Genomic DNA, 19,161 nt, shown 5'->3' with positions numbered 1-19,161 from the left:
TTGAGTTTTAAACATTCAGTATTAGTTGTGCTGCTGTTAGAAGCACTAACTAAATTTCCCTCCATTTAGAAGCAATAAATATTCTAAAGAGAATTTGTTATTAAAGAGCTGGACTAATTATCCTGGTTGAAGTCATCAATAGGAGAGAAGTACTATAAATAATGGGAGTGAAAGCATCTGAAGGTGAAAGTCTTGCAAAAGCCATGGTAATTTGATTTCTTTACTCATCTAGGCTTAATTTCTGAGAGAGCCACTGGAAAGGAAGGATCTGTGAAGCTGGTTTCTCTGATGCACATATCTGGTGTGCAGGAAATGGAGAGACACCAATGTCTTCATTATTCCAGGAGCTGTGGTCATGCTTGACTTGGGACCCTTTGGTCTAGCAACTTAGAGGTTGAAGTTTCTGTGTCTCATTTTCAGCCCTCTCAACCACTGAGTTGTACACATTTTATCTTCAGTGTTAGGAAACTGCAATAGGTTGAACAATGCCTTTGCTGGGGAATAGACCTTTTACATAAGTAATGAGACCATTTGGGATTGCTGTTCAAAATACGTTTTGTTCAATTATAACACCATAAAACCTCTTGATAATCCTCAAGCTGTAAGGGTAACTTGAAACTAACTGCAGCTTAGGACGTTTAACAGAAGAATAGTAACTTGAAAAAATAATGTTTACTTTAAAGATAAATGTGATTATTAGGAAGTAATTCCAGATGTGTGGTTATGGCAGAATTTTAGTGAATATAGTCTTAGCTTGTTTAGTGAATTATATTATTGCATTTAAAGTAGCCAATGAATTTTCTTTAAATGAATTCATTCTTCAGATGGTCTGAATAAAACTGTTTGTTTTCTGTTATCTGAGAAACAAATAGAGCAGAATCTAGTTTATTTATGAAAGTAAATACAAAGGGTCTGACCCCTGGATGTTGCCTTTGAAAATTGTCTGAGAAAATGCTTTTCCTGGTAGCTGATTCTTTCTTCCAAGTCATTTATTCTTTTTGAAGATAATGCCAACCCTCCTTCCCCCAGAATTATGCAATATATTTTAAAGACCACTTTGAAACAAAGTGGTTTGATCTCTTTGTTCTCATGCAGTCTTTTGCTGTATTAACAGGAGGCAATTGTGTGTTATATTTTATCAGTGCAGACATACAAAACCTTTCTCTGCTGGTCCTGAGAGGTCTAGGCTGAGTATTTTGGGTGCAGGAGTGCTTGGATGCTCTTTGTGCTTGCCTGGAATTGCCTTCTTGTGTCTCTGAGGCCCTAGTSCCTATAGCTCTGTTTAGGAGGACATGGACTAGCTGAGAAATGCCCATTTACTGTTTCCAAGCCCCATATAAAGGCCACTTACAGTTCATATCTGAATTGCTAATGGTAATGAAGCAGAGATCTGTCATTTCTAAAATGTCTTGTTATCAGTATGCTTGTATTTATCATATCCTGAGAGGGGGTTGCCTTGGAGTTCTCTGTGTTAAGACTGCTCAGGATGTTGACAGCTGAAATTCATGTTTCATTTGGCTCTCTGCAGAAAACATTGTTCCTTTATTAGATTGGTATTCCAGCTTAACGCCAGGCCAGGATGTTTAAATTACAAAGGTTGTTCCTCCTGGAGCACAGCCTTTCTTCTCTCAGTGTGCTCTCTGCCTGTGCTCTACGCATCTGACAACAATTTCTTGCAAGGCTTTTTGTGGGCGCTTTGCGCGTGAATGGAGAGCGCTGCAGCAAGCCCGTGTAAACAATACAGCTGTCTCCTGCTATCTGCTGACTGCACAGTCACCAGAACAAATCTGTACTCACAAAGTACATGTTGAAGTCGGCAAGCTGTGGAGGCCAGAGCAATTAAAATTACAGTACTGAGCAGCAATTCAGTGTAACTAAATGATGGCTGTAAAATAAATATTTAGTATGTTCATATATGTSTGTATGTGTGCACATAGGTGTTTTTTTCAGCATATATCTGTCAAGTGCATGGCTAATTTTATGGAAGACATATCCCACTCAAGGTCATTAGTAGTGAGCTTGGCTGCATTAAGGGTTCCAGAAGAATTTGCCATTGTTTTTCTCTCTCATTATATGGACAAAGGCTGCAACCAGCGTTTGTGCTTCCACAGTGAATAGGGACACCCATAACGTGCATTGGCTATTTTAGCTTGTTCCCTCTGCAGGGCTTCTGCTTCTGCAGTAAGAAGGCTTGGAAGTTTCTGCTAGTGCTCATATCTCTGTACCCTCACTTCTCCCTGAGGCTCCAGGGGTTTGTGTGGGGCAAGAACTGCRACAAGAGTCTTGAGAAAAATTGTACAACTCGGTGAGGAAAACCAGGAGAGTTTCCTGGGTTGCTCTTTGAATATTGTTGGTGGTGATTTTTTTTTTGGGGGGGGGGGGATCCTCTCTTTTCTTTCCTGTAATCTTTCTTTGCTTGTATTTGTTTAATGTGATAGTGAGATATCTGAAACACACGTGGAAAAAGCTGTGGAAGTCTGGCTTTGGACCCTTCTCCTCTGCTTTCTGTAAGCTCTTTGGGTACATGTGTTATGCCTTCTTCATGTCTGCATCTTCTGTGTTACTTTTTCAATTTTTCAGCACCAGTTTAAGGAACTAATTGCACATTATATTGTGCACAATATATTTTACTTTGGAAAAAGGCATGATAAATTATTTCCCTTAGGATTGAGTTGTGTTATTGTCAAGTGACAATATAAAGTCATTATAAAGTGCTTTGCTGCAAGGTACTTACTTTTTCACTGCAGTGTCTGCCTTCTACCCACCTTTGCTGTCCCTGTGCTGTTGAGTCAGCATCCCAGAAAAGAAAGCTGATGTTGGCCACTGAAACAGGCACTTGATTTCAACAACTTTATAGAACCAGAGCAAAGATGATGATTTTCTAGCCATRCAGGTATGGGTTAATGGGTCCATCCCATGCTCAATATAGCTTTATCTGGGATAGATTTTGCTTGTATAAAGATTAAGAAGAGTAAAGAGAAGTGGTAAGGCATGTGTTATAGTTGAATTTATTCTGGATTGGATTATGCATACATCCAATCTCATGGCTTGTAGCACCTATTCTAAATTGRCATGTAGCTACCTCTAGTCTTTAGATCTCTGCTTTTATTTTTGTTGTTTGAGCTTCTTTTCCATTATCACATTTCCTCCTTTTCATCAGGAAATTATGACTATAAAAAGTAAAAAGATTTGAACTGATGCTGTATAGAGGTCTGATTCTACACATTGTTTATAGCACAGTTATTCCATGGGTTTAACTGGAATGAGCCCTGATTTTTGCCTGTGTACAGGGATCAGTGGCAGGCTTTGGTCCCGGCCTGCTGCTGGACTAGGATCAGTCTGTGGCTGCTGTGCAGATATGCACATGCTATGTGCTGGTGGGACTTAATCTGTCCTCCCCACCCTTGCTTCATCCTTTGCTTTTTAGTAGTGGCAGAATCAGTTTTAAGTTGTTCAGCCTAAAAGGGGTCCGTCTTTAGGGTTTCCTACTGGCAAACATCAGTACTGGACATGTGAAATGAAAGAGTAATATTTTAAGGACCTTTCCCAGAGCAAGTTGTTTCATATTCTTTCATTCTGCTGGCAGCTTACCATAACTAAAGCGATTTCTTCCCACCTTTTGTAAAGGTTGAATAGCTCACCAACAGGCTTCAGTCACAGCTTCTTGTATAACGGACTCAAATGTGGTTCACTTGCCATTTATGTGCAAAATGAAGGGATTATTTTGCAAGTAAACATAGGAGGAAACCTCTCATGTGGTAGGGAATAGGAGAAAATGAACCGGGTCTTTTATCCTAGGACTAGCTGGAAAATTAATGCCTCTCAGTGCAAGAGCAGTAATAGGAAGTATTGTTGTTGTTGTTGTTGTTGTTTTTTCTGAGGTGGATTTACGTCGGCTGCAGGATGGCAACAGCTGGTGGGACATCTCCGGGCCTGTTGAAGCCGTGAGTTTGTCCCCGCCTGCGTACCGCAGGAGCTCGCGGTGCCGGGCGAGGGTAGCGGCGGGGCGCTGCCGCCCGCTCCCGCGCGTCGGTAGGTGGCACCAGATCGCTAGGTGGAGGCTGGAGGTTGGCTGGCCTCGCTCGGAGGTTCCTCTGCGGGTGCCCCGAGGCCGCTGGCCAGGGTGGCCGGGAGCCCGGCCGCGGGGAAGGGGAGCGCCCGCCTCCCCCGGGGGCGGCTCTCGGCCGTGCGCTGGTTATGTGGCTTTCTACGCGCGAGCAGGTCGCACGGAGATGAGGGGGCTGCAGGCTGCGAGCGGTCATCAGCCTGCCTGTGCTAAACGTCCGGGAGCGATTACAGGAGGGAGAGAGGAAGGAGAGATGCTGGTGGACCCGTGAAATGGGACATTTTTCTCAGAAACTCTTCTCCTAAGTCTTTCTGCAATACAACTGTTCCAACAGAAACCCCGGCCTCTCCTTCAGCAGCCGCTCGGGACCTTCCTCCTGCCCTCGAGGAGGATGCCGCGCTCCCTTAGCGCTTGTAAACACGTGCAGATTTGGGGCTGGGAAGCAGYGTGCCTATGCTAAGGGTACGCGACTGCCTGAAAGAGGAGGCCCCCGTGTACTGGGGTCAGTAACTAGGAGCAGAACCTCGTGTAAACCCCGTGTTTTCTGGTGAGGTCTACTGCCTCGCTGCTCGGGAGAGTTCAAAGTGGTGGATCCGCCAGAGCTGTGTCTGGGTGAGTTCGTAGATACGTTCCCAGCACCAGTCGCACAGCCAGCATTTGCGTCTGAGGAAAGAAAGGTTTCTTCAGATCTATGTTAACGGRCTTCTGCTGGCCAAAGGCTTGTGTTACTTTAAACATTCACATTTTTTTTTATCAGAATTAGCACCGTTTTATAAAGGCATCAAGATCTTCCTCACACTTTGGGTTTTTCTTAGCTGAGTTATCCCTAGGTCAGCGTGCTTTAGTCAATGTTCACAGACTTACAAAGCAAGCAGCTTTCGAAAATAAAACCCGTGAAAGTATCTTACTGCGCCATTTTGTAGGTGCGCCGTGTTCTTTGTGTGCAGTCAAACGTGGAAGCGCTGCATATGTGTACGCAGCTAGCTGCTGTCTTAAAATCTTGCTTTTGCCAAGTACTTCCTTTCTTAGAGGCCTCAAAGAGCATTCAGTTTCCTTCTGAAGAAGAACTTGGTGGTATTGAATCTGTCCTTGGGCTGGGGTCGGGAGGAAAAGCCACGGATTTTTTGAAACCAGAAGTCTTGAATTTTACTACTTTACTSCAATGTATGTGCGTTGTCTAAACCCACCTCATTATCATGCATTTTCCTTTTACAGAGCTTTTTGAGAAGAATCTGATGCTGAGGGAAGTTTAAGAAGACTCAGGATGACGACCACAGTAGCGACAGACTATGACAATATTGAAATCCAACAGCAGTACAGCGATGTCAACAACCGCTGGGATGTCGACGACTGGGACAACGAAAATAGCTCCGCTCGACTGTTCGAGCGATCCCGCATCAAGGCCCTCGCTGGTAAGCGCTCGCCTCGTGGGCAGTACTCGGAAGCTGTATGTGTGCGGTAGTTCGGTAGAGCATATGTCCTCAGCGCCTGCGCCTTGGCAGGCAACTGGAGCGGAAATTTTCCTGAAGTCAAGTGCAGCTTGACTGAATACTTTTTTTTTTTTACTGAGATTATTCCTTCCATCAACACTGGTGGGGATATGAAGGGCACGCCTTGCTGTGCAGGATGTGCTCGTATATGACATTTTCCAAAGACTTGGCTCTTCAGGTTTGCTATAAAGACTGGCGTGTGTGTGTGTAAACATGAGAAGCCAAAGATTTTGTTCATGTATTCTTACTTTTTTTTTTTTTTTTTTTTAATTAGAAGGCTGTACCGGCATTGTGTTCCTTACCTTTTTTCTGTATGTGTGGGAGAGCATTGTGTTTTACTCTTTCCCTGTGAAGATATTTTTAGGTAAAAATGACAAAAACAGGTGTCCTTAAGCTGTATTCTTATTTGCTTATGTTAAAATCCTAGACCAAATGGTTAACAAGACAGTGGTATTGAGTAGCTACAGAGTTTAACATTCTGAATGAAACACGCGGAACTTGTGTGTGGTTGAAGAGTTATTTCAGATGGAGATTTATGAAAGAGAGTCGGCCTAGGGAGAACTTTCTGGTGACTGGACCACAGCAAAGGGATTTCTCTTGAAATTATCACACTTCTTTGGGGGGTATAAGCAAACCTGTTTCAAACTAGTTTTCCTTTCAAATAAGTAAAAAGCTACCAACTTCCTAAGCACTTAYAGTGTAAGTAATTAATGGAATAATTGATTCACTGAGGCCAAATACAAAATTCTAGTCTTAAACCATTGGAATCCGCTAATTTCAGTGATGTTGCAAGGAAGTAGCTGCAGATATATTCTAGACTTGCTAGACCTTCCAGAGCTGGTAAGTCTTAAAATTACTGTATAGTATATACATTAGTCACYGAAGATGCAAGAAAAAAATCTTTAGGCTGATTTTTTTTTCTTTTTTTTTTCTTTGTGCATTTTTCCATGCAAGTCTTTTTTCCTTGTGAGAGTGGGGAGTGGGAAGTGTTTCAGTATACTCGTTAAATTGCCCACTGACTCACCTGAAGGAGACTTGCTGCAGTAAAAAGGGTTTTTAAAGAAACTGAAAGTTCTTAAGCAAACATACCCTAACTTATTTGAATTCCTGGAAAAGGAGGAGCTGAAAAACTAGTTTAATCACTAGCACCTGAAATTGTTTTGCTAGATTATGCTGTCTGGTAAATGCAATGTGTGTAGCTGAAAGTGTAAGATTTCCAGTATTCTCTTGAAGATGCAAATAAATAACCAGTAGTTCTTTTTTTTTCCCTGAATCAGTCCTTCACAGAAGGAACTGGTGAAACTCAAGGATTATGCATGTAATTCAACATGTGGATCTGTAAATATATCAGGTAGTTTAAAGTGGTCTCTTTCTTCACTGCAAAGAAGACATTCCTACTGTATTTTACAGAAATGTGAATTTGTTGCTTAGCCTGCTTTCAGTCTCACCTGCATGGTTGTAGTGATATCAGGGAGTAGCAATGACTTTCTGTGGCTGTAACTGATGGCAGCGTTCCAGTTGTACACCTGAATACACAATTCCAGGTGTGGAAATTCCTGATGGAGAAACCAGTAAATAACCCATCTTGCTGTTAACTTTCTAAATAAATTGTTTTAAATGTCACCTCTAGCCAATGATACTTAAATTTGCAGAAGATTCATGCTTTTTGTTGTACAATATATGTTATATAAATATGCTCTTCACAAATAAGGTAAACTTTTATTTATCTAAATATTCCAAATTCTAARTTACTTGAGCCACACACATCATTTATTAGTCTTGTCAGATATTAACATTTTGACGGTTTTCACATTGTTTTGATCAGGTTTCTGTGGTTGACAATGACATTAATTTCCAGATTCAGAAGAAATCAGAAGCATAACAAAATTCTGCTTCAAAGAGTGTCACTTGGAAGTTAATACAACTTGCCAGTCCTGAAATAGAGGAATKTAGTAGATGGAGGTAGTTGGCATTTAATAAATAATGCAGAAATTACAGTTTTCTGAAGTAGCATAGCTTTTGAAATACATGCCGTCTTCTGTTGAGTTCTATCTGATCAGCATAGAAATTAAATTTGATTTTTTTTTGCTTAAAACCTTTGATTATTGTGTATTAAAGGCTGTACGTTAACCAAATGTGTTTATGCAGCAAGGAGATTATGTCATGTCCTCTCTGCTCTGAGGCATTGCCCTGCAAAGCAATTTTTATGCATTCTGTAAATGATTTCCTGACTCTCATGGTAGCATGCCCACATTCCTGACCTCTGAACAAAATGCCTCAATAGCGTGGGACATAATGTCAGTACGGAAAACAGGTCAAAATATGCTGATCTTTCTGGTAGTAAAAGTTTGATTACAAGGACAGTTTTAAAAGCAACACTTCAACGTGTTGAAGCATGCTTATTAAATTTTCCCTCCTGAGACAAAGGTATCGTTGCTTCATTTGTGATTCCGATGAGACCCGACCGTGAAGCACCTTTCTCTGCTTAATGCAGGCCGTGGGAATGCATTAGAGGCAGCACACCTTTAAATTCCAGGTGCTGGGCAGGATCGGGTTTGGAGTGGAGCAGCAGGGAAATAAAATAGTTCACCCAGGTGGGCAGAGAGCAGATCGTATTGCCCTTACCCAGGGCCATAATGGTACCGACTAATGGAAATTCTCACAGAAAGGGTGTGCAATAAGTCTTTGGAAGACCTGTTAACTGCAGGAGCTCTCATCACAGTATACATCTGAAATTACAGGTTAAATGCCTGATCTAAAATGGAGCTGTGCTAACTGGGGCCAGGACGAGCTTGGCTGATACCCATGGTGGTAGACTGGTATGAAGCTGCTGTAAGAAAAGAAGAATCTTGACTTGGTTCTTTTAAAATTTGATCTTTGAGGAAAAAAGGTGTATTTCACTCCTGCTACGTTTGCTGTAATAGGTTATATTTTATTTCTTAGGTGTGGAAGTGCTCTTGTTGCAATCTCATTAGCAAGATTTGGGTCCCAGATCCAGCCTTTTGTTGCAGTGTTTGTTCCACTTTTGTGGGAAGCAGAGCTCCCCACCTGAGTAATGAATAATAAACATGAAACTCTTACTTCAAGGAGAAGTAATGCAAGGAAAGTACTTAAATTATTTAGATAGCCTAAAACAAACACCAATTTCAAAGCAAATAATTTTGCTGAAGATTTGATTCAAAGCCATATTTAAACATTTTTCCAGAGTATGTTGTATTTGTTTTTTTATAAGTACTACTCATAATTATTTTAATTTGTTATGTTTCATACCTGCAATGCTTTAGTGTTACTATTGAGAATTTTGTGTGCTACTGAAACTTGGCATAGCACACTGCACTGCTGCAGCATTGCTTGAAATCATCATCATGATGTAGGGAGAGAGGAATGGGAAGAGGTTTATATTGCAAATCAAAAGTTCTCRTTAAAGACTGAGGCATGATACTGCTGATAGCATTCAATGTATATTTTCTGATATGCTTCCGGGTAGGTAATATTTCCTTGCATCTCCCCCAGAAAGACAGGCACTTCCAGGCTTTTAACAGCTGGGGAAACTGACCCTCAGCCTAGRATACTGAGCCAGGATAGGAATAATCCCTGTCACGGTAGTCTTTAAATCAAGACAAGCTCCTTTTCAATCAGTATGTTTTAATTTGGCCACTCTTTGCAGGATCAGACAGCAGTATCACGGAGTAAAAGGACAGGGCAATCACGGGAGTCTGCTCTGGGCTCTGAAATCCATCAATTTGACCACCTGCACCATTGTTTTCTTCTGGGAACTTACTGTGCTCTCTTTCTGAGGTAGAAGTAGTTATGCACCACCTGCATGGCCTGAGTTTACTGAGYAATAGTCCTGCCTGGGTGGACCAGGTCCCCCACAGCTGGAAGATCTGCAAGAGGGGGAAATCACTGCAGTTCTCACCCTACCTCAGGCCCTTCTGAGGCCTGGCCTGAGTAGCAGCTGCTCTTGCTGCCACRAATGCTCTTTGCTTAAAAGAAAATGATTTTGTTAAATGTGGTTTTGTTTCCTCTGAATCTTCTCAATTTTACTATCAGCAAACAGCATTTTTGTCAAAAATTTTTCATCATTCCAAGCCTCTGTATCTGGACAGCTTTGTTGGTAAGCTGAGGTGATGAGAGATGTGTTTTTTGTTTTGTTTTGTTTTTTCTTTCTTGGAGTGGTACTTCTTCTGTAACTTATCACATACACGTTAAACTGGCAGTTATATAGTAATCCTGGCCTGGCACTAATGATGGACATGTAGAGATGGGTGAAGAAATCCAGCTCTCTAGAACAGCTGCAACTGGAGGGGAGCCAAAAGCTGTCAGGTAGTTATGTCCCTCTCCCAGCAATTCTGTATTTCTGCACAATACTTAATCATCGTCCATACAAAATGAGACCAAAGGGGTCAGATTCAGTACCTGCTGAATCAGTGATAATTGCCCAGAGGAGCCATTATGTTGCTTTCTGACATGAGTTTGCTTTCTTGCTTACTTCCTATGCTCTAATTCTCCAAAGTTTGACTTAGATGGACACTAGCTCTTTCCAGATACCAGCATCTYCTCAGCCCTTCAACTCTCAGGCCAGTCTTCTCAGATTGGCCATTTTATGACAACTGCACTTTTTTTTCCCTGAAATCCTAGATTAATCATACCTAAAGACTGCCCAGTGATGTCCGGCTTTTTCACTATGTCTTCATAGAATCATAGAATCGGTAAGGTTGGAAGGGACCTCTGGAGATCATCTAGTCCAACCTCCCTGCTCTGCAGGGTCACCTAGAGCATGTCAGACAGGGTTGCACCCAGGCGGACCTTGAAGATCTCCAGAGAAGGAGACTCCACAACCTCTCTGGGCAACCTGTTCCAGTGCTCTGTCACTCTCACAGTGAAGAAATTCCCCATCACGATCAGGCGGAACTGCCTGTGGTTCAGTTTCTGCCCATTGCCTCTTGTCCTGCCACATGGGACAGCTGAAAAGAGTTTGTCCCCGTCCCCTGGACACCCTCCCTTCAGGTACTTGTACACATTGATAAGATCCCCTGGCAGTCTCCTCTTCCCCAGGCTGAAGAGGTCCAGCTCTCGCAGCCGTTCCTCACAGGGCAGGTGCTCCAGCCCTCTGACCATCTTTGTAGCCCTCTGCTGGACTCTCTGCAGTAGCTCCATGTCTCTCTTGTCCTGGGGAACCCAGAACTGGACACAGTACTCAAGATGAGGCCTCCCCAGGGCTGAGTAGAGGGGCAGGATCACCTCCCTCAACCTGCTGACAAATTCCTTTCATGGGAATGACAAGGTAAATCAAAAAACTATCAATATCTTGCCAGGATCTCAAAATGTGCAGACCAGACCAGACTGATTCTTTATTCATATCTATAAGTTACTGCATTCGAAAGTAGAACTGCCATAGGCATTTTGCACAGTCTGACTAATAGTTATAGCTTCATTGTGAATCTTTCTGTAGGTGTCTTCAGTCCACATTGTTCCACAAGCTGTGAAGTGCCTCCTGTGAAAAGCTTCCATCTTATATGGGTTCTAATTTATCGTAATTCAAAGGAAATTTATTTAATTCACTATTAAAAAATGAAAATAAGAGAAAAAAAAAGGAAAGGTAGAGAGCAGTAGGCAAGAAATGAGTTCTGTAGTCACAGTTTGATACTCTCTTCTTGAAAGACTCAGTATGGCGCCATAGTCCAGCAGGATATTGAAATATTTAAACAGTAATGCAGKGAATGATGGTCAGAGTAATCTGTGTTCAGAATAGACAGTATAATGGAGAAGAGTTCAGTTAAAGGAGGTACTGTACAATAATACCAGAGAAGCACTCGTGTCGGCATGGCTACTGAGAACTGAGTATTGTTGAAGTGATCTGTACACAGTGAAAACAAGAAAGAAAACGATGGTTTCAGCTTAAAACAAACAAACAAACAAACAAACCAATCACCTGGGAATTCACCTCAATCAGAATCCAGATTTGAAGGGATATACAACCAGATTGGTTATCATTCGTGTTGAACTAACTCACTCTGCAACTCGTATGGGAAGAGAGTAACTGATCTCTACTGTGTAAAGTAAGATACCGCACTACAGGAAATCGTCTTTCACCTGTCCTTGTTCTCAGTGGCTCTTTGGAAGGTCTATTTAGGAGGCCAGGTAATTCTACCTGCTTTGCAGAAGTCGAGAGGGTATCATGTTTGTGCAAAATTCTTCATTCACAAGTCTTCAGGTATCCATTGTCTTCCATCAAGGACCATTAGCTAACAAGATTTGCTGTGCGGTGCCTTTATGAATACAGGTCTTACGAAAGCCTTAAGAAGCCGTTGAGCTGATCAGCAGAAGGCTTCACACTCTGCTCCATGCGCTGTGACATTCAGATGTACCATGCTTGCAGCCTCAGATGCTGTTTTTAGGCAGTGTGAGAACTGTTACCTCCAAAACTTTCATTTTTTTTCCAGTTAGCTAATTCAGTATTAAAAAAAAAAAAGGAGGGGGGAAAGGAAAGGAAAAAAGCTTGGCTAAAGTTACTCATTTTTCTGATTATCTRTGTTTTGTCCTTTTGTCCTCTGTTTACCTGTGTGACTCGATGGTCTGTGACTCAGCTGTCTGGCATATGAAGAAAAAATACTTATGAAATAACAGAGACTTATCTTCCTAGCACCGGTCACATGAAGCTCCCAGCTCCGCCTATGTGCATAGGTTAGGACACTTGCTCATGTTGCACAGTGTTTATGAATCTCATAGAGGTAGATTTAGCAGCATGGGTAGGGAGACTGTGTTTATACTGCTGCTTTCTGTGGTTGTCCATATTGCACAAAGGAAAGTAAGACTTGTGATTCATTTTACTAACTTAATTCTCCCGGGAACAAAAGGGGCAAAACACTGAAATTGTCACTGAGGTTATATTATTGAAGAATTTTTCTTTTTAATATAGGGGAATGTCTGTCTATTGAAGATTGGAGGAAAAAAAAACAGAAAATTTGCACCAAGAAAGTGATGGATACCACGTTGGGGGGCTAGTTAGCCCTTTTGGCCCTAATACTTGAGCCATTCCTCCTACAACTCCAGGACAGAAAGCCAGCAGGACAAAAATAGGACCAGAAAAACAAAAAAAAAGAAAGGTCCTACTTGTATCCCGCTTCAGGTGTTGTGCACCTGTTTCTCCCTGCTGTCTGGCATCTCTCTTGTAGCAAAGTTCCTACTGTTTTAATCTGATAGATGTTGGAAAAAGAAGTAAAATCTGCACAGTCAAAATGAAAGTGCAGGCCTCAATTTAATAAAAAAAGAGAGGAGAAAAAAAACAATGGTTTAGAGTTTAGCCTCTCTATCAGAACCAAAGGGYTTATTCTTGCCTGTAAAAGACCACACTGGGAATAATCTCTTGTGGTACGTTTCATGAATCTACAGAATTGAAGATATCGTGGACTTTAAAATCAGTTCACTAATTTTAATAACAAGAAGTGTTAAGRAAATGGAATTTTGCAGTATAGTGATGCTTGTAAATCACATGGAGGCTTTGGAGGCTTTGGAGGCAAGTGGGAGTGAGGTTTGAAGGAGGTGTGAGGGATTCACTTGACCCTAAACAGAAACCTTTTGGCAGTGAGGCTGCAGATGCATCTTCTCAGCGCTGGTATGGCAGTGCTGGTTACAAGACCRTGTTTTTGTTTAGCCGCCAAAGGCCTAATGCAGACCTACAGAGATGAATGTGAAAATGCTTATGTTGAAAAAGCTTGTTTTGCTGAGAGAACTGCTAAAAGCTATTTCAGCAAAAGCTTTTCAGAGTGTGGACCTGCCGCAATGCTTTCCTTCTGGGTTTTACTTCTGGAACAATTTTTTCACCATAGTTTCTAAGCTGCAGTACTTTCCCAGAATCTGTGGGAGGCTGAAGTTAAAAACCGGAGTGTCATTTTATGTGTAGTGTCATGTAGGCATCAAGGGAGAAAGTGTGGCTGCAGAGACACTGCTGTACATCTGCATGTCACCTGCAGTGCTGCCTCTGACTACTGATGAACACTGTACACCAAACGAGAAAAGCTTAGCCCATATGTCACTAATTTTTTTGATTTTAAATTGCTGGYGGAGAACTGTTTCTAAAGCAAGCAGCAAAATATAGGCATTAAAAATATTTTGTTTGCAACATGATTATTTTAAACATCATTAGTGAAGTGATCCAGGAAAAAAACCAAGTGTCGCTGCATGCCTGTGCTACATAAAATGATTTTCAAGGAAACATGAATGATTCACATTTTTGATGGGACATCATTGAATATAATTTGGTACAGGTCATTTTTACCTTATTGCACTATGATTTTAGTGCCAATAATGCACAGTTGTTTCTGAGGTTTTGTTCCCTTTCTTTAGGATCAAGTRAGTAGTATGCAAACAACATGGAGATACAAGTTGGATTCCTTATAATCTAATCTGATATCTGAGCTGTGTAGCTTCCTGAATATCAAGCCAAGTTTCTGAAAGCAGTTGGGCAAATATAATTTGTCTGGTTTTTGGACTCATACATGCTTGACTGTTGAAGAGCAGTGTTTRTGATACGTAGTAACTGAGTCATGCATGAAAGAGACTGCGTCCTGGTGAGAGCACACATTGTTCAGGAAGGACAGGTGGAGCTGGAAGAACAGACTTCGGGCTGCCTTGTCCTCGGAGAGGAGCAGGAAGGGAGCAGTTGCTGGCAGCCGCACTCTGGAAAGTCTGACAACTGCAGTCTTTTTATGTCTCCGATCAAGTTCTTTCAAGACTAAGCAATGTCTAGTTAGAGGAGTCCACAGGAGAACCTAGCACCTTGCCAGGGAATGAGGCTGCAGTGATTGATTTTTTTGGGGATCTTCAAATTCCTGTGCATTAAGCTCTTGGACTGGAATAGAGGCACCGCGTTTGTTTCTGGCGGTTTCTCAKAGCATACTCCAGATGTCCACCAGCCCTTATTTGCCGGGGGCAAACTCGATGCTAGTGCAGAGATTCAGTAGTTTAGTGAAAGAAGGTACAAGGCAGTTTTTGTAGCCAAAGTAGGACATCTGAAAAAGTACAGAAGTTGAGAAGTGATTATGTAATAAAAAGCCTCCTACACATAGAGGAAGAAGACTGAAAATTAATATATATATATGCTGACTGTGTCTGTGTATACATACGTATCTGCTTTTAGGATATTACCAGTGAAATTCCCGTGAGGGTAATCCTGGAGGCAAGTAGATGTGCTCTATCGTACCTGGGCCTTAGTGCACTGCCACTGCACTGCCTTTAATGGTGTACTTCCTTACCTGCACTGATTTTAGGTGAGTGGGGAACGATGCTTTAACTCCCAGGTTGGCACAGCACAGCGCTCTCCTGTCTATTTTAGTTTTTATCATCCATTCATCCCCGCGGCATCACTGCAGCGGAAAGCGCTGGGGATGTGCTTTGGGCTGCCTGCAGCGCTGGGGTGAGCGAGCTGCTGTGCTGTGCTGTGCGCCAGCTGCAGCGGCGACCGGCGAGCCCAGCAAGGAGAGGGAGGAGAGCGAGGGTTTGTGAAAGGGAGTAAAACACTCTGCTCTACCAGCTGCTCAAAGAAAGGAAAAACGCTTGCAGTGAGGTGTATCCTCCATGTAGCGTAACACCCTGATGTTAGTGAGAGCTAAGCCAGATACAATACTCAGCTGGGATGAAATGGTGCAGAAGTTGATGGTTTGGGAGGAGAGCTGCRGGCAGGTTGTCAGCTGGTGTAGCTTGGCGTTCTTCCACTGCTTTCAGTGAGACCACGCTGGCTTCCACCGGCTGGGAGTCTGACCTGTAATGGCCCATCATAGGAAACCTGAAGCCTGGAAAGACTACAATATTTTTCCTTGCTGTTGGAATCTGTGTTTTGGGGGATACTTAACACAAAAAAACCATGGGATAACTGTTAATGACCCTTYGTTGAAATAATGAGATTTTTAGATATTTTGCTGGGTCATGTCTTAATGGAAAGGATTTCTTGTTTATAGAGACTATGTGCCAATAATAGCAATTATGCTTTTTTTTTTTAATGACTTTCATTAGAGATAAGTTTGGCTGTGGATACCTCTCAAAATCTAGTCATGAGCCTACAATTTAAAAGAAGCCTGCAAAATGCATATTCAGAAGAGAATGTTCTCATCTCCTGTCTTTAGCTTCTAACTAGCAATGTTTCTGTATTTATTTTATTTATGCAGCCAAATCTGCAATGTGCCTTGCATTTCTACTTCTATTTGTTGCTTGGATACTGCATGAAAGCACTCCCTGAAGTATAAATAATGTCTAGCAGCACATACTGCAAGGCAGAATTCAATACAGGATTAAAAATGTTTACTAATTTCTGTTAACTTTKGAGCTCTTCTAATGGGAAAGGTTTAGTGATGAAATCATCTTCTCAGATCAGAGAGTTGATTCTCATCTTACAGTAGTATCCTGGGGAGATATAGGGGAAAAYAATAGGAGCAGGAATGAGGATGAGGCAAGTACAGAAGACAATGAAAATCTACTTCCAAGAGCCACTTTTTTGGTTTCTAGTATTCTTTCTTACAATGCTGGGCACTTTTAGTGAGCAAGCCAAACTTTYTCTTTTTTCCTCCCAATCGCTACTGCTACATATAGGGAGGTGAATGTCTTTCAGCTGAAACAAAGATTGAAGGAAGGTCAGAGAGTTCATGAGGTGGAAAAGTATTGTAAAAATCTTGGTGGGTGTATCTTGGGGTAAAAAATCTTGAGAGTGGAAGTTTCCAGTGACTTTCTGGTGGTGTTTTTGTTTTGCCTCTTTAAATGTTGTTAAGCCTTGAATATGGATGTGTGTCAGACATGGACATGTACTTTGTGTGTGTGTGTATGTATACATACAGATCTAAATGAACAGTGTGGTTTGCTCTGGAATAATAACTACAGGAGTTTACAGAAAATTAGCACTTGTCAATCAATCATTAAGCTTTTTTGCAGAGATGGGCAATTCCCAAATAACAGATGGGGAAATTTGTGGGTAAGATTGGAGGGAAGAAGATTTTAGAAAATAAGGAGATGTTTCTTTTCTGTCAGCTTTAAAAATGAGATTTTCAGCTCATGATTATGCATGTAGGATTTTTTAAAAAAAAAATCTTACAATAAAATTTTCTCCGATGTTTTTCTTTTCCTTCCTCTCCAGTTCATTTTGAATGAAATACAGGATCAGCACAAGCCTGTACCTACGTTTTTCTGRTACTTAGTTGCTTAGATATAAGAGGGCCTAAAATTCTTAAGGRAACCCAATTAATTTCTGAGGTTTCTGTTTATAGGGTCAAACTCTGACAGTTAGAGAAATGTCAGAATGGGAAATTACCTTTTTATTCCTTTTCCCTGAACTGATCACGTGTGAACATGGAATTATGATATAGAATGCAAACAATTTCRTATACTTCATATGCTTTCTTTTCTACATATGGGAAAATGGTAGAAATAAATACTCTGGCTTATGTAGTTTTATAAAGATCAGTATGTTCTGCTTACTGTTTTCACCCAATTTCCATTTTCTTCGGGAGTATTAAGAAATTGAATTTTCAGGCCTGAGGTCGTCATTATGATGTAGYAATGGTGCATCTTTTCCTGTTTTCAAAGTCAAAATCTGGAAGAAAGAAAACAGTGGAGAAGGAAGGAAAAGGAAAAATGGGAGGAAATCTCTCTTTCTTCCACTCTCTTCTCCCACTCTCTCTTCCCCCCACCCTCCCCCATATAGAAACATAGATGCATTGCAGATAAGAGGGGAGGGAGAGGCAATAAAAAGAATTCCAKCTTTTAAAAAAGCAGATTCAAACTCATAAAACAGAATTTCTAGGGGAAAATCAGGAATTGTTTTCATGCCAAATTTTTACAGAAAGGGAGTATGTTAGGTGCATACCTGTATAACAAACTTGATTTTAATAGAACTTCTTAAGGGTTGTTCATCTAAGTTAGCAAACCAGCGCTGCTGATCTCCTGGGCCACAAACTAAGCCTCTGTGAAYGTAGTTGGTACAGTTTTTCAGGGATGGCCTTCCTGCTTTTATGCGTTAACAGGGTATGGAAAGCAATACAATTCAGAAGAACCCAGTTGGACTGGAATACAAACCAATGTAAACCATGAGGTTGTTTCCAAACACAAGTGGTTCATGCAGCTTTTCTGGCGAGCACTCCACTCTTGCAGTTAGCAAGGACATGCTGTTACAAAAGTAATGTCAACTTTCCTGCTTATCTGGGAGTTGTGTAAACTGTGCACATTGAAACCTGAAGCCAGGTGGAACTGACCCAGTTTCAGTAGCGAGGTGATATTCTGGCCAGATTTGTCAGAAGTTCCCTAATGGTTTAGTGCTGGTCAGACGCTAGACTTCATAACCTAGAGGTTGGTTTTAAGCCCAGAAGGTGGTTTGTGTCTCAGGCTCATCATGGAGCTGTTGAGATGCCAGCCTGGACACAGCAGAAGAAAAACACATTTTCAGGCCCTTCTGTAATGAAAAAAAATGAAAATTCTATAATGAAAGTCCTTCTGTAATGAAAATCCATTTTGTAAAGAAAATCCATTGTATTTCAGTCTGCCCCTTTCTCTGAGTTTTGACTCTGTGGGATCTCGCAAGCCCAGAATATGCCTGCGAGAGACCTGGAAGACTCCATCACCCATCGTCCCAAAAGACGGGCGGGTGTCTGTTTTCAGAGTATGAGGCACTCCATCCYATGAAGATGCACGTGTACCTCAAAATGAGATTAATGACCAGCCATTATATTTTACATTTATTGTTTTTTTTTCWTTTTCTTTTTTTTTAAACCTACGATTGTTTCTTAAAAATTATCTATGGACCATTTTCGTTCCAGCTCTACAGTATTGTTTGCTGGAATTATCTGAAAATGACACTGGCAAATAATGAGGAAATTGTAAAGGAAGCTGCTTGGTTGAAGTGGACACAGCTGCTCTTTTAGTCTTTTTGTGTGGGGCTCTTGGGGACTGTAAGAGTATAGCAGTAATCTGGCTCCAAGAACTGTCACCTTGAAAGTAAGACGCCTTGATATTTACCACTGATCTGAAATCCCGTTTAAATAAAAAAAAATCGAAATACCTTCCTGAAATTGAAATGTTACTTATGAGCAAAGTTCTCTTGTATATTGGTATTTATTTCGGCTTCTTCTGAGACAGTTGCTAAGTATTTTAAGAAACGGTGAGCTCATAAAAAGAGTGGTTCCATTCCCACTAATATCTTCAGAAGAAAAGACGTAATTAAGTTGGCACACTGATTTCTGCTTAGTGTGTGGGCTGATGCTTTCTGTGTTCCAACACCTTGCGTATAAACTGGAGCGAAAACAGCTGCTTAGTCTGCAGGATTAACGTTAGGCAAATTGTTAAGCATGAAATACAGTTAATTTTAACGTATGTTCCAGAACAGTCCACAGCGAAGCATCTTTGCTTACTGTAAATACTGTGTACGGAGGGGTAGATCCCGTGCTTATTGCATAGACTGGAGTATTTCCCAAAGTCGATGAAGACAAACATGACTGAGCTTTCAGTTCTTACTGTTGCACTGAGGGGGACGTGCAAGTACTTTATCCTCTTTCAGGAGATGGGCAAATATTGTGTGATTTGTGTGGCATCTCAGATTAATAAATCATCCTTTTTATCTTGTAA

At 41.4% G+C, this 19,161-nt stretch overlaps 1 protein-coding gene across 1 annotated transcript in view; it reads left to right on the top strand.

Moving 5' to 3' along the window:
• The window catches only part of SPTBN1 (spectrin beta, non-erythrocytic 1), a 111,601-nt gene that overhangs the window by 6,772 nt on the left and 85,668 nt on the right, over positions 1-19,161 (top strand). Inside the window, exon 2 of the mRNA XM_085311576.1 lies at positions 5,282-5,478. Coding sequence (XP_085167702.1) covers positions 5,331-5,478 — 148 coding nt within the window. The 5' untranslated portion in view covers positions 5,282-5,330. The remainder of the gene's footprint in view (positions 1-5,281; positions 5,479-19,161) is intronic.

This window comes from Rhea americana, unplaced genomic scaffold, assembly GCF_003343005.1.
Source record: "Rhea americana isolate MKP2758 unplaced genomic scaffold, rheAme1 scaffold_344, whole genome shotgun sequence".
Classification (NCBI taxonomy): Eukaryota; Metazoa; Chordata; class Aves; order Rheiformes; family Rheidae; genus Rhea; species Rhea americana.
Note: the sequence above shows the minus strand (reverse complement) of the source record. Positions and strands in the feature narration are given on the sequence as shown.